Raw genomic sequence first — 22839 nt, forward strand, 5'->3', positions numbered from 1 at the left:
GCCCCCCGCCGGTGCGCCCCGGCCCCGAGCGCGGCGACGGGAAGAGGGAGCGCTCCGGTGCGGCCGCGGCTCCTCCTCCGCCTCCTCCTCCTCCTCCTCCGCCTCCTCCTCCTCCACCTCCTCCCGGCTCGGCTCGGCTCGCCTCTGATGTCAGCGCCTCGCCGCGGCCGGCCCCGGCCGTCGGGGGAGGGACGGGGCGGGGACGGGCAGCACCCGGCGGGGCGGGGGCACCGAGCGCCGCCCGGCCCCGCCGCTCCCCTCCGGGGCGCCCCCGAGGCGGGGTTGGGAGGGGGCTGGCGCCAGGAGCCCCCCCCGGAGGGGCGGCGGGCACCGGGAGGGGGCCCCGACGCCGCCGCACCGAGCCCCGCGGGTACGGGGAGCCCCCAGAGCCCCCCCCCGAGTGACCCGAGCCCCCCCCGGGAGCGACGCCGCCCGCAGCGCTTTGTCTGGGGGCGCCGAGAAACGGGAGGGGGGAACAAAGCGGCAGCACGAGGAGCGGCAGCGGAGGGGGGGGCAGCCCGACCCCAAAGGGTAAAGCCCGTCCTGGGGGTAACGGATTGAGCCCAAGCTCCGTGCTCGGCCCAGAACCCAGCAAAGACACGAGCAAGCCTCAGAACTGGGCTGGGAGGGGAGGGATCCGTGCCGGGATGCACGCTCTAGGCCCTGGAGCTGCCCCATAGATATCTCTGCAGCTGGGGCAAAACAGGAAATCAGAATTTTTCATTTCTGGTATAAAACACACAGCCTGCGTGTCACCGGTAACCCTGGGTCTATTAGTCCAGAACTCTGGTTTTTGACACCCGTCTCTCTGTCCCCCAGCTGCCCCCAGAAGCAGGGGACGTGCCCTGCAGGAGGAACCAGGCCCAGGAGGCACGGCCCCAGCGGCTGCGGTGCCCGGCCCCGAGCCCCGAGCTGGTCCCAGCCCTGCCACGGTCACCAGCGTGGAGCAGGCAGAGCCCTGGGAGCCCCCAGAAGGTTCTGCTGGAGGGTCCCAGCCAGAAGCGGCCGTCCCCATCCGCCCGTGCTGGTGTCAGCAGTTTCGCTGGTGTCACAAGGCCAGAAGAAGCCGTGAACGCAGGACTTCCCTCTTCCACTCGCAGCTGGAGGAAGGCGACAGCAAAAGAGAAACGACCGAAGGGTCGGTGAGCTTCAGCGTGCCGCAGGAACGCCAGCCCCGTGGCACACGAGGCCCACAGCAGGTCCTCAGCAAGCAGCTGCCTCCCGGGGGAAGCCTTCCGGGCTCTGGCTGAGGACCTGGGGCCCTGGCTGCGCTCGGAGCTGCCCTGCAAAAGGCATCGAGCTCGGGGAGGTCTCGCCCTGCTCCCAGCACGCTGCGGCGTACGCGGCAAGAGAAATTCCTCCTGGGAGCAGGGGTTGGTGCAGGGATGTGCAGCGTCTCCCCGAATGTGATCCCGTGTCCTCCACCCCGGTTATTGAGGGCTGGGGGAGTTATTTAAGCATTCCTTATAGCAGCAGCCCCGAGCCCCCAGTGCCTCAAGCTGCCGGCTTGGGGGGGGCGTCTTCCCAGCTCTGTCTCAGCCCAGGCTCAGCACTTCGGGACAGCAGCCCCAGAGCTGGGGCAGGAGGGGGCATTTCTGTGATTTCCCCCCGCTTCACAGGCTGGGGAGCGGTGGCTGCCCGGGCCTCACGTCACGTCCCGCGGGACAGCGAGGGCACCCAGCTCCCTGCGCCCGCAGCATCCACCTGGTGCATCGCAGAAGCCATCCCTGAAAATAAGAATCGGAAAAGTGTTAGCAATGTTTAGAAACGTCAAATAAATAGAAGTAAAGAATAAATAAAAATAAAAAAATAAAAATAATAAATAAATGAAACAACAAAAAAAATACAATAATAAAATCGCAAAAAGAAATAATAAAAAAAATGAAAATTGAAAATAAGAATAAAAAAATCTAAACCATAACAATTAAAAACCCAAAAATGAAGAAAAGAAGGGAGCAAGGGGGGCAGGGCCCCGCGGCTGTTGGCCGTGTCGCCACGAGGTGGCCCCCGGAGCCCGCAGAGCCGCGGGCGGGCGGCGCAGCCCCACGCGTGGGGGGGGCGCTTGGCCCCTGCGGGCCCGGAGCCGCCCAGGGTACGAAATATGCACACACCAGCCTTTGATACGAAATATACATAGATATTTATATTTTTTTCCCCCAGTCCTCTGTCCATCGCTTGAGGTGCCCAGGGCTGCCGCGGATAACCCCGCGCTGGCAGCAGGTGTGGACTGGGGCACTGCCTGGTCTCTTCTGTCTCCAGCTGCAAGATTTCTGTGGTTAAAACCAAACAAACAGGCAGATGAAACAATGGAACAGCCTCCTAGGAGGCAATCAGCAAAGGACTTGGCTATCGGAACGTCGTAAGCTTAAAACCGGCAGATAAGTGGCATATTACGGAGCTTACGCGCCCAGAGACACAGCTTTGCAGGAGCACTGCCACCCGATCTGCTCAGCCCCTGCCTGGTGTCTGCCTGACAAACCCACGGAGCGGTGACCTCCACTCCTCGGCCACAAGAAAATTCGTTGGATGTGAAGGGGAAGCGATTTTTCCATTTCCATCTCCATTTGGGAAAAAGCAACGGCCAGCAGCAGGCTCGGCCTCTATTCATGCGACACCAGTAGCTGATCTGCTAATGTGCTTCCCCTGGCTAGTAATAAACTAGATTATTATTTGATTATATCAGAGTTAGCAGGAAAAATAGACCTTGAAGATTAGGGTAATGATCATTAACGCTGTATGCGTCCTGTCCTTCTCCACGGGTAGATTTGTATGAGCATGAAGCTGCTGAAAAGCTTCAGAAATGGTAATACATTTAAATAATCCTGTATGCTTCCAGGATAGGGGTAATTGAATTGAAAAGATATTGTTAATCCGCATTACAGCAATTAATGTCCTTGTTAAAGCAGCAGGAGGAGTGGCACGGGAGGCAGCACTGGATGGTTTTGCGTGCAGCGGGGTCTCAGAGTGGACCCTGTGCTGGTGAGGGGATGCTCTGGGTGCTGAGCAGCTGGGTGCAGGAGCTGCAGCCCCAACCATCCTGCCCTGCTCCCGGGGCTGTTTTGCACCACGCCAGGAGCCTCGGCTCTGCCCCCAGCAGCTGCTCTGCTCCCGGGAAGCAGCTCAGGGCTTGGAAGTGATCCTCGGGCACGGTTCGCGTCTCTATTTATAAAGCGCTGTGGGATCCTGTAGATGAAAGGAGCTATTATAACCTGGATTTATGATCCAAAAAGTAGCCACAAGTTTTCTCCACTTCATCTTCATCTGCTTTTGTCGAGACAAGTCAGAGCAGCACCTAGACAGAGCCTCTCTCCTCACTCTGGAGCAGCGAGGGAGGTTTCTGGCTGCCAGCATCGGTCCCCTGCCAGGGATATTCCCCCCTGGCAGCACCCTCCTGCTGCGGGCTGGGAGAAATGCCCCCTGGCACGCTGTGGGACGAGGCCGGCAGCTCCGGGGCTTGGCTTCCCCCATCAGATTAGCACCCAGCAGGCCCCGGCGTTGCTCACATACCCAGCGGGACGGCTCCACGAACCCTTCCCGCTGGACGTAGCTGACACACGGAGCCGGTAACTGCGAGACAAGTCAGGGAACACTGCTCAGGATTGCATCCCTCTGACTGACGGGGACCAGGATCGGGCTCCTGCCCGGGCAGCTGGCTGCTGCCGCCCGTGTGCACGGTGCTGGGGGGGGACGCGGCAGCCCCGGCCCCTCCAGGCATCAAAAATGCACAAAGGCCCCGCACTGGCCTTTTAACTCTGCTTTTCTCAACACAGAGCGATTTTCCACCTCCAGCTGGAAACTGTATCCTGATTCATTGCCCACAGGATGATGCCAAATGTACTTCCTTAGCTCAGTCACACAAACCGCTACTCAGAACGCAGGAACACGTACCTTCAAAAATAACGTGCTTTGAAAGGGATGGAGCCCAGCTGACAAGCAAAACCACAGATCCCACACCAGGGAATACGGAGCTTGCAAGCAAGTGTTAGTTCTTGTCTAAGGCTCACCTGAGCAGCAGAACAGTCCTGCAGCCTCGGTGCAAGGAGCAATCCTCATTTTATGCCTAGCCCTCACCTCTGTATTTCTGAACACAGATTTATTTATTTTTTTTCTGACTACAGATGCGCCAGCACGGAGAGGGGCCAGGACTTCAGATCAGCAACCTGACCAAGAGTCTCTGATCTTATCACCTCTGTGTATTTTAATGGGCAGCTCTGGAGCAGATATAGGGAGCCCAGAGGCTTCTCTCCGAGTGAGAAACAACTCGGATGAACCGGGACAGCCTCAGCCCCTCGTCAGCAAGAGGTGGCGTTGGAGCACGTAAGAGGTTTCAGGTCAGAAGTGCCCACGTGCTCCTGTGCAGCACAGGGACCCCTCGTGGGGTCCCAGCTGGTGACGTTTCTGATCTGAGGAGGTTGCCAGACGCCTGGCACAAGGACATCAGCTGGAACTGGAGAGGGACCCGCAGTCCCCAGCCTCGTCCCAGCCAAACCAGCACGGCACACGGCAGCACTGCGCGGCTGGGAGATTCACCTGCAGGAGAGGTGAAACGTGGCATAAACTGGGAAAGGATGGGGACACGGAGGGGTGCGAGGACAGAGGAAGGGTTAGAGGCTCTGGGCTGGGGCTTTAAATAGGCCTTGCTTTAAATGGGGCGTCCTGGACACGCCACCTCCTCCTGCACTTCCATCTGCTGGCATCCACGCCTCCCCCAAATCCCCGCGGTCTGCCAGCAGACGGGAGGCATTTGTGCGACAAGATTACGGAGATTAGCTCCGTTAGCATAAGCAGCTCCTGGGGCTGGCCCTAATCCAGAGGGACACACGCAGCCCGCATGCCGCCGCCGGGCTGCTCTGGAGGACCCGCCGGAGCCCAGGGGGAAAATTTTCGCCAGGGTTTCTGTGCCAGGCCGGGCACCGCGTGCCAAAAGGGACTCTGCAAAGAATCCCAGCCTCTGCCAGCAGGATGGCCACGCTGCGATGGCTTTTCCTGCTCCCACAGCTGCCTTCCAGCCCCCCCGGTCACTGCAGCACAAGCATGAGGTCCTTGGGGCCCTTGGTGCTTTCTAACGCAGCCTCTGCTGGTGGCTTGGGCAGCAAACGGAGCCCGACGCCAGCTCAGGCTCTGCAGAAGGAGCTCGCTGCTGCTTGCTGCTTTGTGGGGGGGAGATCAGCCCTCAGCTATAACAAGCTTCAGCCACACGTTGAAGGCTGTAACCTAGATATGCCCCGTGGATGTGGCAGCAGCAAACACCCAGAGGTTTCCGCACAAAGCCAGGCGATCGCATGCCCCACATTCAGGAGCTTTGTGCTCGCCCACTCCCCTGCAGGGAGCCCCTTATCTGGAGCAGGGCTCAGCCCTCGCCCCTCCACAGCAGCACAGCCCTGCTAGGAGGCAGGACTGGGGCAATTAATGTCATTAACTCAGCAATCAGCAGCGAGGCCTCACCGAACCCCGGGCACCCAGGTGCAAGCAACAAGCATTGCCTGCAGGGAAAAGGGGAGCGGGGAAAGGGAAGCGCAGCCCTGAGATGACAAAAAAAATCATGATCTAAACCCAAAAAGAGGAAGCTGAGAGAGGCCAGGACCGATGCCGCAGCACAAGGTGCAATCAGCCGGGGAGCTCGTTAGGCTGAGGGTCAGCACCCATGGGCTCGGCCGCGGGTGCCGGCGGCAGCGGGGTGCTGACGGGGCTTTATCGGTGTTGCTGTGCTCGGTGGAAAAACACTCGGGGCACCGAGCAACGGGCTAAAAGTGCCGGGGTCAGGCCGAGCAGCTGCTGCGGGGCCGTGCTGGAAGGCCTTTGCTCTGAAACTGCCGTATCCGCCCCGGCGTGCTTAAAGCAATAACAGGGATTGCATTGCAGCGGGCTGTGACCTGGCACGCGGCGCGAGCCAGAAATAAAACTGTTTGTGTAGCAACTGAAAAAATAGCAACAGCAGCTAGGTGAGGTCTATCTATCCCACTTTATTTATTTATTTCTGGGGGCCGGGAGTGTTTATTTATTTGGGTGGTTTAGATTTGTTTGCGCTATGGAGGTCTTGCTCGCCCCGTGCGGTCCCGCCGTGCTGCTGGTGGCAGCGGGGATGCTCTCACGTGGGCCTGGGACTGCTCAGCCCCAGCAGCTTTTGGGATCGGGGCAGCAACATGAGCAGCACCCTCCCGCACGCTGAGCTTTTGGATGCTGGCGTACGCCGAGAGATGCTGGATCCAGCACGGAGCTGGCAGGAGGCAGGTGCAGGCTCGAAGCAGGCTGTGTCCCGCGGTTCAGATGGCACCTATATTTCCTAGCGCTCGATCCCTCAGCACTGCCACGGGGGAAGAGCTTTGCTATCGAGATCCAGGACGTGGGGACATTAAGGGGGCAGCCCGCCTGCAGTTGGGCCCATCCAGAGCTCCACTTGTGGCTCCTGGAGAGGCTGTGCCAGCTCCCTGCAACGCTGCCTGTTCCCAGAGCGAGACCAGGGCCTGAGAAAGCTTTTAGTAGAGGCTGCGAGGGCTGACTGACTGTGGGAAGGATGCACGATGCTCGGGCTGTTGTCTAATAGGAAAAAAAAAATGAATCATCAAAGAGTATTTATAAAGTTTGTGTCGTTCTGGTGCATTTTCCATCACATGGGGATGTGTCAAAGGGTCATGCTTAGTCCTGCAAGTGCTAAAGGGAGGTCTGGAAATAGTTACGGCAAAGCATGTGATCCCACCAGCCTGGGAAAGAAAAGGAGAAGAGCTGACGGGGAGGTCTTGCCTCTTTTTTACCCACTTGCCACCTTGTTGCTTCTCCCCAGAGCACTGCCAGGGTCTCACGCAGCGGGAAATAAGACGAGGGAGGCAAAACTCCACCCAGAGCGGCAGCAAGGACCCGTCACCAGGCCCCCGGTGGCTCAGCCCCACCAATTGTCACTGCAAAACCGGCCTGAATCAGCACCAGCTGGCTGGAAAATGAAAGCCGGGCCCTTTGCCCCCCTCCTGCACCTCCCAAAATAAGCAGGGGCTTCCCCCCGCTCACCCCAAACACACGCCCACCCTCGGCAGCCTGTCCAAGGAGGGCAAGGAGCAGCCAGCACAGCCCAGTCCTCCCAGTGCGCCCAGCCCAGTCCTCCCAGTGCCCGTGGGGATGAATTAGGGGGCACTTCTGAAGATGGCAGGGGTGCGAGTGTCAGATGGGGCCTGAAATCGCCGCCACTCGCTCCCGGGGGCCGTGCAGCGCTGTGGGGAAGTCACTCTGCGAAGGGGCAGAAACCGAACAGCCCCGCTTGTTTCCATGCTTATCTGCCCCTAAAGGAGAAATTAAGCACCTAAATCCTATGGGCTTGGAGGAAAAGGCTGGCAGCACGCTTCTTGGGGCACGTACAGCTCCGGGAGGGTTCCCTTGGTGTCTGGGCCCAGCGGCCGCCCCCAGCCCCGTTCTGCCCCGTAGCAGGGAGGAGCTGGCAGCACCGAGACCAAACGGTGCCAGCGGCTGGCTAAGCCCTGAGCTCTGCACGGGGCAGCAGCAATGAAGGGAATTGTGAGGGGGATATACAGGGGATATACAGCTTATGTCTCAGAGATCCATGCTCATACCAAAAAAAAAAAATACATTTTTTTTAAATCCATCCCTGCTTGCTAACACATTTATTTAGTGCTTAGACTTGAGAGCAGGAACCTCTGGTGTAAATTACTCGCATGACCTTTCCTAGGCGATGACTTTACAGCTGGCTGCCCAGACTTCCAATATCATTTCATTTCTGCCATCCATCACCAACACCTGCTGGGGATGCTGGCAGCTCGCATCGCTACTGAGCTCGGCGCTGCTCTCACCCAGCGTCGCGGCCACGGCCGAACAGCAGAAATTGTCACCGTGCACGGCCGGGGCCGTGTTGGACATGGGTGACCTCCGGCATCACCTGTCGGATCCACAGAAGCACTGAGTGAAGTATTTAATCCCTTCCTTCTCATCCTTCACCTGTGCCAGGGTGAGCAGTGGGAGCTGCAGAAGCCCCTGCTGAGCACGGCAAGGCAGAAATCCTGTTTTTTCTGAGTCCTGCCCTGCCAGAGCTGCGTTCCCCACCTCAAGGGCTGCCAGCCGGGTGGCACGCTCTGCTCTGCATCACCTCAGAGCGTTATTTCGTTTTTCTTTCAGTCCCTTTTCTGCTATGCTTAATTACACAGTTATAACAGCCATGGTCTCTGTCTTCCTACCTATAACCCCCTTGCCCAGAAAACCAATCCTCCCCAAGGCTCCTCTCCTCCACCTGCAGAGCCCGATGCCAGTTTCCAGGCTCGCCAGAGGAGCACAAACCCTTACAAGGCTCCACACTTCGGCAGAAGGCTGGGGCTGACTCTCGGTCATCTTTAGAAAGCTATTCTCAGCAGTTAAGAATGGCCGGGCTTAATTCAGGCAAGCATTTCAGCCCTCCAGACAAAGCAAACAAACCGAAGCACGCGTAAGGGGCAGCTCACTGAAACCCGCGCTGCCAGAGGAAATTCGGCCGTGGGCTCGTGCCGATGACCCCATCTCCCTGCAATCCCGCAGGGAGGCCGAGCGCCAGCTCCCGAGCCCTCCTTCAGCTCCTTATAAGTTCAGGCTCCGCGGGTGCCTGCTGGCTGCAGCCGCCTGCCGAGTCCAGCCCCGCTCGTCCTTTGGGTCTGCGCAAACACCGGGGGGAGACGGGGGTGGCACTGCAGGAAAACAGCTCACATATGTCAAGCACGCTTTGTTCAAAGAAGGCGCATGCATGTGAGGACAAGAAAACGATCTTCGGAGGAAAAGGCAGCTCTGAGCGTCTGCGCATGTGGCTGTCCTGAAGTGTTTGTAAAGCGCTTCAGGCTGATCTGACAAGGGGAAAGAAAACAAACCCGGCGCTGCCTACCATTCATTCATCTCCTGTGCTGCAAAGGGCTTCGTTTCTAAAAAGGATTAGATGAATCATACGAAGACTAGCACTAGCTTATTAGCTGATGCTTAAAGAAAACCTAATTATGGGCAAGATTCACCTCTGCAGTCCACACCATCCTGAGTCACAGGCGAGCCCCTCCTGCAAGCACCGTCTGTACGTGAGAGTCGAGAACCATCCCGGAGCTCTGGGAGGCTCCAGCTGCAGGCTGATGGTGCTGCTGCTTTCATTGGTACCGCCTGCACCAGCTGAGAGCTCAGTGTGGGGCTACCGAGGGGCTGCCAGGCAGCTCATCACCACCAGTGCGGCAGGAGATGCAGCCCAGGAGAGCCCGAGGAGCTTGAGCATTGCAGGCTCGTGGTAACTGAACACGCAGCGGCCCTGCCTCATCCAGGGAAGGCTCACGAGTAGCCTTCCCCTCGGTTCCAGCTTAGTGAGAATTAGAGCTGTTGGCAGATGTGGTGTAACAGCCCCTGACACCTCGTACCCCCTCTGCACCCACGGTACGAGCAGAGCGCTCCTCTGGAAGGAGGCGAGGCAGCATCCCGTACACCGTGAGTCCAGGTATCATCAGCAATTCTTGCTGTTACTGTCACCAGAAGGCATATCCAGAATCTCTGTAATTTTGAGGCCGTTTAGAATGGCTTTTTTTTTTTTTTTTCCCTAGGAACTTCTTGGCACTTTGCAGAAGCTGCAGGTCCCTTTGAAAGGTGTCAAGCAGAGCTCCCAGATCTGCAGCTCCAGGGTAGCCGCTTACCGCCACGGAACAGTTCTGGCTTACAAGCATAAATTTGTTGGGTGGCTTAAAAAAAACAAACAAACAAAACCCCTCAGCTTGTATTTTTAAAACACGAGTTTTAAAAATAAACAACTCACTTGCTAGGCTGCTGCAGCTGCTTCTAAAGGAAGTTGCACCGAATGCCTCGGCCGTGCAGGACAACGTTGCCCCCTCACTTTGTACGGGGAAGGTGAGTTAGGGCCAGTGACCCCAAGGGAATAGGGTGAAATGCGAGTAAATCTCCTCTTCTGCCTGTCAAAACGATTCGAGAATCTCCTGGTTAATTTTTCCTTTAAGAAACCAATTAATTAATGACTGAATTGTACAAGGGCGCTGATTTTATACCGCCGTTCCTCAGCATAACGTAGATAGGCAGAATGAATTACCTGAACACAGCCTTGGTACTCAGTTCCCCGGTCCCCAGGTAGTGCACAGCACACCGCGTAACTCCAAACGGCAGAAGCCGTGAAGCACAGCACCTTATCGTTCTGCCCTGCGGCGTGGCAAGATAAGCCTGCTTTTTTATACGGGGTGCTGTGCCTGAGAAAATGCCACAAAATCCTAACAGAGAGGCTGAGCCATGAATATCAGTAATCGCAGCAGACTGAGAAGCAGCTGTGCCTACAGGCTACACATACGTAAATGCATACTACAAACATAAATAAAAGAAAATCAAAGATCACTGAAATGCCTGTATGTACAGATTCTGTTACTGTTTTCAGGCTGTAATTTTATTTTTTCATCAAACATCTGACGTTCACCCACATTAAAACAAATAAGGAAAAAATTCACACTGTTGTCTGCAAACTTTCTGCATGTAACTTGCATCATTTAATTGTATAGGTCGTAGCTAGAGACCTTTTTATTGCAGGATGATTTCATCTTCAAACTATTCCAATATCCACTTGTGTACTGTAAGTTACCCATTTATAGGTTTCTAATAAAAGCAAATCTTCCTTAAGTGGCTATTACTGGCTTTCTCCTTGCAGCCTAGGGATAAGCAGGATTCTGAGCTTTAAAAAGCTCCGCAGTGGACTAAATAAGAAAGTGACAACCAGAGAATGCTATGGCAAAACTTTGGTAAGTTCTAATTATGGCCCTGTTAATGGGAAGAACGTCTGTCAGATCAGAGCGTTCATCACATTTAGCACTGGCACGCTGAAATCATCTGCTCGTGTGGTCTGAAAATTTTCTACTGATCTCTAGATGCCACAGAAGTTAGTATCTGGCAATACAAAGTAAGTCACACCACCTGGAAATAATAATATATATACATATATTACATATCTATTAAACCAAGTATGTCTTTCAGGAATTTGCACAGTCTGTTGCTAAAGAAAATTATGTATTTATTTTCTCTTAAAAATGAACCAAAGTACAACTTTAGGAAGTATCTGTCCATTACATTTAGATACATAGTTTGAGACCGACTTATTTCGAAAGTGTTCCTTCACAGAGAGAGTTATATTCACATGCACCTTAAGTGTTTTCTACATTTCCACCTTATTACATCTCTTCACAATATTTATAATAAAAAGGCTAACCTGTAAATTCTTTAGACGTATTGACATTGAGTGTGAACATCTGCAATGTTTAAGAAACCCTGAATAGTCATTTGATTGCACCAAGACAGATGTAGGCTGGTAAAATAATAAGGCACAGTACTATGTATAGGGAACACGGGTTGTTCTCTTAGCGACACAGACTTACCGACCTCGTTAGCCAGTCTGCAAGAACTGTGTTTGGGTTAAGTCACTGCACCCTCTGAAGGCAGCGACGATGTTCACCTACGCAAGACTGCTCTGACACCCCAAGGGTTTTACAAGTGACGGTGGGAGTTAAAAAGCTATTAGTGGAGTTTTAGAACACTCAAGGGCTCATTATGTGAAGGATGAAGTGTATACATTTCCCCAAACCCGTATCAAATTAATAATAAAAAAAAAGTGGTATCTTTGTTATACTCTCCATATAAAACCACGATGTCCAGTTTTTAAAACTGCTGGGTACCCACAACTCCGAGCGCTCAAGGCATGAAAAAGTTGCAAGTTTTTCTATTAAGGAAAAGTTTTTTCAATGTGGTTTGTTTTGAATCTCAGCTGGGTACTGCACAGAAGTACTGCAGACCTTCCCATGTTATTTTGGCTCTTCCCTTCCACAACAGTACTAAACTTTGGCAGGCAGGGGATTTGTATCAATCATTTCAGCACAGATCTCTGGGTGCAGAATCAGCCTTTTGCTTGTGTGGCGAGGATTAGTAAGACATTGCTGAGATCATCATGTATATGTTTGGCAGCCAGAACAGCTATCAGTATTAAAAAAAAGAAAGAGAGAGCTGTAGTCTGCAGTGAATACCCCTTTAAAAAGGGCCCTATGTTTATTTCAGAGGTAGTTTCGAAGAGGATGACCATTGCAAAGAACCTCTATTAATAAATTCCTAACTTTAACAGCTTCCAACTGCATGGAAGTCCTCACAGGTCACAACTACTGTAAACAAGCTCAGACTGCGTAACATACCCATAAAATCTGCCTTAAAACGTTCAGATTAGTTTGTTCTGAACTAGAAATCCCACTCAAACTGGGTAGGATGGATAAAAACCTCTGGCAAAGAGTACCTGTTGTACGCAGACAACCTCCGTACTCAGATCCCTGGCGTGAAACAAGCCCCCAGCAGTATGATCAGACCTGTGCAGAACCGAACGCAGCCCGGTTTGGTGTGTTTGTAGTACCATGTTCCACAGTGAATACATTACTGTCCCGCTGAGTTCACACGAAAACAAAGTTTCTCCTTGCAACTAGGACAGTCGTAAGATATTTGGACCCCAGTGTAAAAGCAACGTGTATCTGTCGGATGCGATGCTCCTGCCTTGTCACTTGTTTATATAAAATATTGCTAAAACAAACAGCTAAAATGCAAACAATAAACAGAGCATGTTATTTACAATACAGCGACTAACGATACGTGCAGTCAAACAGAGGAAACATTATAAGGAGCATTTCAAAACAAGTTTGTGTGACTTCATTAAAATTCTTAGAAATGTGATGTCTGTTATAAACTCAAGTAAATTGCATTTGTTTTGTGCTAACTTCCCAGAAGAGCATGATTCAGGTTCCAGTGGAACCTCACTAGTGCTAGCAGATTAACAACCTTGCAAAAAAGAGGTACCTCAGAAATCAACGCTGTTGTTATTCTATTTAGACAAGTTTCCTATTATATTAATTCAACATCCTAACAAGTATCGCAAATGATTAAAATGACGAACTTCGTGCAATTTCAGACCTCATTAGTGTTCAGCTTTCCAAAAATTCGTGAGAATTTGTGAAATCAGTGTGAATTTGAGACTTGACTGTATCTCAGTGAAGACAGCCCCTGCGAGTGCATCTGCAATTTACAGCTGCCGCTGTTCAGCAGCACAGCCTCTGTTCCGGCCCCGTGGCTGCCTGCACCTCCTGTGCTAACTCACCAGGTGATGTGTTTAGGAGGATGACGACTCAGCTCTCTCCCAGACACAAAATCTATTAGCTAACTCGAAGGGCTCTCCCACTTTGGGAACAGTGTGTCACACTTCTTCAAAATCAAGTATTTTATAAAGAAAATGGGGGCTTAGTATATGGAAACAAGCTCAAAATATCCTTAGCTGTATTCCCTGGGTGATGAAGAAACCACTTTTCAATACAGCAAAAATCTTCTGAAGTTGCTTCTTGTTGCTTCTCATCTACTATGGCTGTGCGGGCAAGAGCCTCAGATTAGCAAGACGGTTAGCTAAGTACCTGATTTTAAACGATAGGAACAGTCCCAGGTAAGCAAGACTGATTCTTAAACATACACAACTCAAAGAGCACCTTGTTTGATCAGGTCAAGGTGAACACATTGTTTAGGTAAAAAAAGCCATATTCCTGCCAAATAATTACTATATTTGTAGTTTCACGGCACAAGCCTTAAGTGAGAGCACTGTACGCATACTAGGGGCTGTGACATTGGAAGTTACCTCATAGTAACCAGATCTAATCATTCTACATCTGGCATTTTAGAGATGAAAATGCCCTAGAACCAAGACACTACTTGCTATTTCTGGAGAAGGGCTATTTTGCCTTCTCTTTGCACAGCTCCTAGCACACGAACACTCTCCCGCCTTCCTCCAGGCTCCAAACACTACCATCACTTCATAGTTTTTCTATATAAAGTGCTCTTTTTCTACCCTTCTTTCTTACGAAGTTATTGCTCCTCACTCCCCAGGTACATTAGAAAAAAAAAAGTTAAAAAATGCCTATAAGAAAGGGCAGAGAAGGAAGAATAATATTTCTGGCTTTGAAAAAACCTGCCCCATTTTTAGAGATTCTGCTAAAATTGGTGATCTATTCTACCACTTCCCTCCCTGTTTTCCTGATTCTCCATTCAAATAAAACTTCACTCAGCTGAGCCAAATGAAAAATACCAGTCCTGCATTATTATGAAGTGAGCCATGAGCATAGCATACACACTGGTATTACTTGTAGCTGCACAGATAAAGGCTAGACTACGTTATTTTCATATTATTACTAAGCTTATTGCATTCATACTCGTAAAACAAAAGAACTCGGGAAAACTAAATGCGTGAGAAACTCAGTTTAAGCAGCAGTCCGGGAAAGTTTGGAGCTCTGGGTCTGTCTTTTGGCTTTTTCACAAAAGCCTCCATCCAGCATTTTCCCGGTGCTGTAATTAAAACAGAGCAGAGCAGAAAATGCAGCCCCATCTTCTCAGAAGAAGGGTCTCGTATTGAACATGTGGTCACCTTATCTTAAAAATCACCCCGATAATTCCTTTGTTTGTATAATGAGAGTCTCCTTGTTTTAACATCAGAAACCTGCTACGGAGAAACTCATTAAATTTAAAACCCTCTCTTCATAAGAGCTCTAAATTGTATTTAAAATTGTGTTCAGGCACCTGGCAAGAGATCAGATGCTTTTGTAAATGGACTCAGGCCATATGGCTCCAAGTACTAACAACCAGAACAAGTTGTGCTGTTGTCATTACAGGTCACACCACCATTTCATGTTCTTGGAAGATAAAGGAAATATAAGCTCATACATCTCGAGCATGCAGAAACATCTCTCAAAGACCTGAAGGAATACGATTAGAAATAAAACAATTCATCCCATGATGTACTTTGATTTGGATCCACCAATTTTTGCACCTTATCAGTTGTTCCTGATATTTTATAGGTTATGCTGAGATCTCAGAGCACTCTTCCACTTAGGCCTGTCCCACACGTTTTCTAGTTATAGTCCTGGGCCTTCAAATCTTTTCCTTATCTGACCAGGGCGGTATCTTTGCTTTTTTATTAAAAGAGCTCCACCTAATGCAATGGAATTCACTCTACACAACAAAGACATTTTTTAAATGATCAGAATCTCAACTGTGTAAAACAGACCCCGGATTCGACGGTTCCTTAAGTTCAACATTTTTTGTTTTGGAAACAACACAGAAAAAAAAACCAACAACACACACACACAAAATCCACACACACACACCTGGCAGAACTGATTTTTTAAATCTGAGCTCCAAAAAACATATATTTGATTCATTAGGCCTGAACAAACTGGTCCACACTTGTGATGGACCAGTTTGAACTTGAATTTCCTTATCAGCTTTCCATATGTTTTTAAGGGAGATAGCAAGTGCACAGGAATTAGTTTTATTTAGACATATCCCGTGCTCTGTGCCATTTCCAAGCTCTTCTGAAAAAAAAATTAAAAATCAGACTATAAAATTTCAACACCAACCTCTTTTGGTGTCTATACCCCATGGTATTTTTAAAAATCTCAGTCAGAATAGATAAGGGAAAAGCAGCACAGAGAAATCAAGTTCTTCAAACATAAGTTAGCCATTTGCAAGCAAGTTCTTAACGCATTACATTAATGCACTTGTGCTTTTGACAGCAGATGTAAAAACGTTCCCCCAAATAAAAATAGTTAATTTGGGGATTAACTGAAAATATGCATTTTAAATTATTTTCCCTTGCTGTCTTAAGCAAAATAATCTTCTAAACCGTCTTGATCAGAAAGTTTGATTTCTAAAACAGCATTATTAAATAGCACATCTGTCAAACTCATTTTACTCAGCAGAGGAGCTGACCTATCCAGAGCGTTATATGCACCATGTTGTGAGAGAAACAATTTGATAAAAGTTAGCCCTTTAAAAGTTTACGTTTTGACTAAACTTTTTATATTCAAGATTCATCCTCTAATAAAAAGTAAATCCGTTAAAAACCTCTGCATTTAACTTCCTTACACGTTATTAACAAACGATTAAAATACAAGGTATGTATTCCGGAGATACAGAGCCCGCTATTAGCTGACCAGCTTTGGCAGCACAGTACATAGAGGTATACTGCCACTGGAGTCGGAGGTTAAATTCGCTCTCAGCTTGTTCGCTACCCCAACTACAGGAGGCAACTTGGAACCAATTCCCGTGAAAGAACTTGTGTAGCTCGATATCCGTTTACTGGAGCTTTTGTCAGTGCTGGGCGGTTTGGGCGTTCGTTTACAAATCCACGGGTGCCTTAGAGCCTGACTCGGAGTCATGCGTGCCGAAGGATCCCAGCTGAGACATTCTTTCAAGAACTCTATGAACAAGGGATCGTCGCAGCCTTTCAGTGCTGTCACCCAGTCCTTGTTCCCTGGAGCACCTCGTATTTTACCCCTGCGCGATCGACTCCCGTTAAGGGTCACTCTTCCGTCTGCATGTGTAGTTACAGTGCAGTAGCGAGGGTGACCCTTGGAGTTGATGAAGTTCTTGGCTCGCTTGGACTGATCCAAAAGCTTCTGAGGTGGCATTCCCAGAAGTTCCATCATACAAGCCAGTTGGTCTCCCTCGTCCTCTCCAGGAAAAAGAGGGTATCCAGTCAATAGCTCCACCAGAATACAGCCAAAACTCCACATATCTATGGGCATCCCATAGCGGCTTCCTAGGATTACCTCTGGTGCTCGATAAAATCGAGACTGAATGTACGTGTAGACTCTTTGGTGCTCAAAACAGCTGGACCCAAAATCTATGACCTTGATTCCGCTCCTCCCTTGCTGTTTTAGGAGGATATTTTCTGGCTTCAAGTCACAGTGTATGATTTTGTTCCTATAAAGAGCATCCAAGCACTGCAGTATCGAGTGAGCAAACTTGCGTACCAGCTGGATGCTGAAGCCCTGAAATTTATTTCTTTTAATCAGCTCATACAGGTTCATACTCAAGAGTTCAAAAGTCATACAGATGTGGTTCCGAAAGGTGAAGCTCTCCAGCATGTGAATAACGTTCATGCTGCCAGTTTTATCCTGCTTCTTCAGGTGCTCCAGAATCCGGATTTCTTCCGCTGCTTGGCGATGGAATCTCTTCTCATTGCGAACCATCTTTAAGGCTAAGTGTTGGTGGAGTTTGTGATCGTAGACTTTAGCAACTTGTCCAAAACTGCCCTTGCCAATGATTTTGAGCACTTCATACCTGTAAGCAAGATGGTCGTGGGGCACGTGAATGTAGCTGCCTTGGTCATCGTCGTAGCCTCCATTGTTGGGACCACCAATTACTCCTTGCCTCTTTTTCGCAGCTGGACCCACAAAGTAAATTTCAGAAAAATTGAATATCTCTTGTTGCTCGTAAGCAGATAATTGATGTTTGTACTGTTTGACAGCTTGCTCTGGAGCTTGGGAAATGGCTTTGTGTGCTTTTGAGGAACTAACACCACCTTTAGAAGTGCTTAAGCTCTCTATACTCTTATCTTTTGCCAGGGAAGGAAGAGATCTTTCTGAACCAGTAATTCCTGCAGACTGTAGAGCACTACTCCTTCTGTTACCAGAGTCCTCAAATAACTGCTCCACTTTGACCTGGCTTCCAGTCAGAGGGTGATCCTTCATTGCAAGTTTGTTGCTACAAACCTACAGGTGGAAAAACAAAAAATAAGCTTTATGTTTTAAAGCATGGGCTAAGAAAGAAATCAACATCATAAATAAAAACAGAAACATCAGCATGTTTTGCATTTCCATTAGGTACAAATACAAAACCCTCGATGTACTACCTAAGCTAACTCAAGCTACAGGCGTAGTTATAGAAGGGAGCACAAAATGCAACTTACTGAAACAAGCACGTGCACAAACACGGTGTATTTTTAAGTCCATACAGGGTGAACCCCAGAGCGTCAAACACTCCAACAAGGACACAGTACCTACCCCTACTAGTATGCACGTAGTCAGCAAACAGCTGGGGGAACGGCTATGTTTAGCTTTAAACGTGGGTGCAGCAAACACAACCGACAACAGATGCAATTTGCACCTGTCTGAGACACGCAACATGACAAGAATGTGCAGAGAGGTGTTAGGAATATCGCAAAGACAAGCGTGCCAGCGGAAGACAAAGACATGACAGCAAGTGACATAAGGCTGGAGTAACCAAGCTGAACACGGAGCAAAAGGATGACAGCAGGACAAGATAAAACACATAAATTAGACAGAAATGAAATTTATGTATTTTTAAACATTTGGTAGTGGCTTTTTTTTCTTCCCTCTTTTTTAAAGAGGAAAAACACACCATATCCACACTCCCTTTGGAATCACAATAGCTGAATAATTACTACAAAACAGACTTGGAAGCCCTCAATAATCAAGAATATCTTTTACTCCAACATCTTTGTCAGTAGTGTGTAACCACTGCCACACACTGTCACATTAAAATATTTACATCTGAAATGAATGCATCGGAAATAGCACATAAATGTGAGAAAAGCATCGTGAAATGTTTCAAGCTTGTCATTTTTACAAACTAGTAAACGCTGAGCTCCCTGGAGTTCAGTCCCTTATTTGCACAGCAGTTATTCCCCTTTTCTACCCACTGATGCTCCTTGCTGACAGGCAGCAAAGAGGTGTAGTTTCATCCTATGCAACAAGGAAGAAGCTGTGACTAGTGTAACAACATCTGTTTTCCATTCCGTCCTTTAATCTAAAAATAAAGGTTTGAGACACATGCCAAACCGAATCCCTGAAAACTGAAATAGCTACACAGGAATCAAACAAAAATATAAATAAACCTGCAGATCCACAACCATAAAACCAAATTCCTTTTTAGTTACATAAAATCTAACGTCTTAGCACAGTCCGTAAATAAGGGAAGTGAGTGCTCCTGCCAAAACCAGCTACATGTCTCTTAAGAGTCTATTTGTTAGTGCTGCCTTGAAGACTTGGCTTTTGCTCATGAGCCCAAAAAAATGGGCATTTCCTGCAGAAGTCAGTTCTAGCTCAGTGGTGGCCATGCCATCAGATCTATCCTACTAAGTTCCACCACGCAGAGTCCTATCAACCCCAAACCACAGCGTACGGTAAGAGACACGCCTTTCCAGAAACCCTGAAGTGGAAAAACAAAGCCCAACCCTGGTAACTTCGGATAAACGCCTTTTTCTCGGAGTCTGGCTGAACCTCCGAGATAAGAATGGCATATTTTCGGAGCCAGCTATTCAACACACAAACAGTAAGTTCACAAACAAACAGCGAACACACGCGTGGAACGAGGTTCATGCTTGTTTGGTTCCTGAAGTTTCTGGGGACCCAGGGGGGAAGAAAGCCTATCCTTCTGCAGTAGGAGTCTTACTTTCACCTTTGAAATCAAAACTTCATATTCTTACTACTTGGGTTTCAATTGTGTGCACAACAGAAGCAGCTGCTGCCCAGCGTGGCTTCAGAACAGGTGCCAGAACACCTCTGCAGAGAGCCGTCCTGGTGCAGAGCCTTCCTGTGGCAGTTTAGATCAGCAAGGCCCCTGCGGAGCAGCTTCCTGCAGTCACCTGAAGGAACTAAGCACCAGGACTTCAAAAGGCATTACTGTACCACACCAATGGAACCTGTTACATCAACTCCTTTCACTATTCAGTTGCCAAAAAAAAATGGTGTTAACTGTCTGAATGTCATCAATTTTAGCAACGTGACAAAGCCTAGTAAACAGTGTAACAGCCAAATATATTCTATTCAGGAGCAACAGCAACTCTCCTAGTGCTGTTGTTTGGGGCAAACATTTTGTATTTCAAGTTCCTAAGGAAACAAGGAATTCACAACTACGTTTCTCCTAAAACTATTTCTTAAAGAAGGGGGCTTTGGATCTCAAACCTGACTCAACACCCACAAGCAGTAAGGACTGAAATTTCACTCTCAGGAGGCGACCAAAATCATTTGCCACGTGACGGTGAGCCACAAATAGAGAGCAATCTCGAACCCAGAAGAGCTACACCAAGTCAGATGACTTCTGGGTAACATCAGCTTTCTTTCAGCAGCTTTCTTCTACAAATCACCGGCCGCCCAGTTTTTGTTGTTGATAAAATATGCTATTAGAAGCCAAGAAATTGGACTGACAACACGACTGGCACCACAGAAAAGATTTTCACATCCTCCTCACTTAAAATGAAGTTTTATACGAAAACGGTTAACCCAGTTCCTACACAATGGGGTTTTCAATAGCTCACCAGTTATTTTCACAAACTGAATTGAACCCATCTATTCTCAAAGAAGAAATATTTATGTTCTCCTATATCACTAAGATGAAAGGAATGGACAGCTGCGTATCTCAGAAGTTTGTAACTCTCACATTACATTAAATCGTAATACAGAAATCTTGGAAAGAAAGAAACTGCGTATCACTTAAATCCATACACTTTTCCATCAAAACTGAGCATCACAATCCCTGCAGGCTTCATCTCCGTTCCTGCTTGCAAGACGCCACTAAGGTTGTATTTTTTGACGTCTTATCATAGCAAAACTAGGCATTTTACAATCCTTAGTCTTGTCTTAAAAAGTCAACAGGCTTGATGAACAAAATATAGATGAAGGATAAGATACACCAAGGAAAAAAAACAGTCGTGCAATTATATTTGCATTTAACCTGACAGTTCCAGTACACTGGCTTCTGTTCAGTTACGAACAATTCTAGTTAAATTATGACTTAAGCACTACAGTTTGGGATTTCCCACATGCCCCCCACAAAACAATCCACTACTCCTGAAACCCGTACGTTTCTTCTGCTCTCCCTCAGTATTGCTAAAAGAGGAAACACAGACCGGCACTACTGAATTTGCTCAGTGAATGGCACGGACCAAACTAATTACTAATGTCTGTTACAATAAGTTTACACAAAGTGATGATTTTCAAATGCATCTTATTTGGTGAAATGTCTGTTTTCACTTTCTAGAGGGTTGTGCTTTTTTTTCTAAGCACAAGCTCCTTCACTTCTGCCAGAATTCAACAACAGCCAAAACACGTTTGTGACACGTATAAAGGTCAGATCTCTGTACAGCTGAACACGACTACTACTGCTCAGTTGAAACAGTTTAAGAAAAGATCCAATAACTCCATACCTGTTTAGGAAACACAGCAGCTACAGAGAAACACGTTTACACCTTCAGTCCACAAAGACCTATTTTGCTAGCTAATGAAGTGGAAGATAATGCCAAAGTTTTCAGAGAAGAAAAATACTTTTGTAAGGCGTTTGGAAGATGCACAAACCCACACTGAAGTCCTGAAATTTTCATAAGTGAAACTGAAATGGAAATGTGCAAGAGTTGAAGCAAAAGGTGTAGATTTACATACTTATCAGCATACTAGGTGGCACAGCAGAACACTTCAACCCTTTGTAAAATAAATTTCTTAATTAAAATAAGAGCTGATGATAATAATACAGGATTACTGATGCTGCCTAGCAAGTTTTGCATTCAACAAAATACTCTACCATTTTTATATTTAGTAAAAGCCATACTGCTAAATAAGCTACTAAAAGGCTGCCACATCCCACTTTTCTCATTTACTCTCTATAGTCGGCTACAATGCCACACCAAGCCTCCACACAGGAGACTTTAAAATACTCACATTTGATCTTCCAAGGGAAGGAAGTCCTGAGGGGCTTTGTTCTTCATTTGTAGACTCTTGGTACCTGATCTGATCTATCCTCATATAGGAATCATATAATCCGTCTCCAAACCTGGCTGGAAATGTGCCATACACAAACCAGTTAGTCACAATGATACAGAGACAAATGATAAAAGCGTACCTCATGTTTTAATAAAACCTTCAGTTCTCTTTCAGTTGGTAAATAATCTTCAGAATTTAACTATGATGTTTGGGCTCTATTTTAATATAGCCCCAGAGTACACAGCTCTTTGGAAACCTTAATTTATGACACTTTTAATTTAGAGCTTCTCTTTTTTAATCGATTTTTGCACTGCAAACACATCCTTAAGAAACCTTAGCCAATATACTCCCCTTTTTTTCCTTAAGCAGGATAATCCCAAAGTAGCCTCATTGAGAGCGACAATAGAAAATGAGCGCACACTTAGGCACTTGATCGGACTAGCCTTCGAAGTAGGTTATCCCTTAAAAATGATACGAGGGAATTAGCAGATTTGCTGCAAGAAGCCAAAAAAAAAGGGGGGGGGGGGGAGGCGGGGGGGTCGCGTTGGTTTGCCCAGCATCCCACAAACGCAACTGAAGAGCCTAAAGCCGAACCCCTTAACGCAACCGACATCAGACCCACGAGCGGCACCACGCTGCTATCGCGATACCGCATCCCGTCAGAGCTCCTGTCGCGACACCGCATCCCGTCAGCGTTCCTGTCGCGACTCAGCCGCCTGGACCGGGCTCCCGGTCACGGCCCCGGGGGGCTGAGGCGGCCCCGGGGGAGGGCCACCCGCCGCCTCCAGGCCCCCCCGCCCCACCAGCAGCCCCCCGAGCGAGGCCGGCTCCCTCCCCCGGCCCGTGAGGGCAGCGGCGGCGCCACGCACCGGGGCTCGGTAGAAGGGGAGCCCGGAGGCCGCATTGTTCCGCCGAATCCCCCCACACACACCCCGGGGGGGACCCCGCCGCCGCCTCACCTGCCCCGAGGGGCGCCTCCGGCTTCCTGCCCAGCAGCATGGTGGCGGCGGGGGGCGGCCCCCATCCCTCGTCCCGCCGCCGCCGCCGTCAGGCCCAGCGCTGCCGGGGCGGGCGGGCTGCGGCCGGGGCGGGCGGGCCGCGGCGGGGCCGCCCGTTGCCAGGGGAACCGAGCCCCCGGCCGCGCCTGCGCACTGCGGCCGGGGCGGGCCGGGGCGGGCAGGGCGCGGCGCTGCCCCCTCACGGCGGGGACGGGGCTGAGGAGCCCCCCGCCGGCGGGGAACCTCGCGCACGCCTTCAGGCAACCGTTAGCGGCCGTTTCCTTCAC

General features: G+C 49.3%; 1 protein-coding gene and 1 long non-coding RNA gene across 2 annotated transcripts; one reads left to right on the forward strand and one right to left on the reverse strand.

Annotated features, from left to right (window-relative positions):
• Nucleotides 1–246: 246 nt before the first annotated feature.
• LOC308183253 lies at nucleotides 247–13429 on the forward strand. Its single transcript, XR_013942365.1, has 2 exons — nucleotides 247–370; nucleotides 820–13429. It is a non-coding gene; the product is annotated as an uncharacterized lncRNA (long non-coding RNA).
• Nucleotides 10979–22695, reverse strand: DYRK3 (dual specificity tyrosine phosphorylation regulated kinase 3). The gene is made up of 3 exons (XM_080569044.1): nucleotides 22514–22695; nucleotides 21513–21628; nucleotides 10979–17549 (listed from the first exon to the last, which is right to left on the reverse strand). The coding sequence occupies exons 1-3, from the start codon at nucleotides 22551–22553 to the stop codon at nucleotides 15978–15980; spliced, it is 1728 nt and encodes a 575-aa protein (XP_080425170.1). The 5' UTR covers nucleotides 22554–22695; the 3' UTR covers nucleotides 10979–15977.
• Nucleotides 22696–22839: the final 144 nt, after the last annotated feature.

Source organism: Anser brachyrhynchus (assembly GCF_964034855.1).
Source record: "Anser brachyrhynchus genome assembly, chromosome: 27".
NCBI lineage: Eukaryota > Metazoa > Chordata > Aves > Anseriformes > Anatidae > Anser > Anser brachyrhynchus.

Bases quoted from the DNA above. Each gene is read 5' to 3' on its own strand.
- DYRK3 (XM_080569044.1), bottom strand. From the start codon at position 22,553: ATGCTGCTGGGCAGGAAGCCGGAGGCGCCCCTCGGGGCAG. The intron at 21,629-22,513 runs GTGAGGCGGCGG...GCACATTTCCAG, and splicing joins GGAGGCGCCCCTCGGGGCAG to CCAGGTTTGGAGACGGATTA. The intron at 17,550-21,512 runs GTGAGTATTTTA...TTCCACCTGTAG, and splicing joins CTTCCCTTGGAAGATCAAAT to GTTTGTAGCAACAAACTTGC.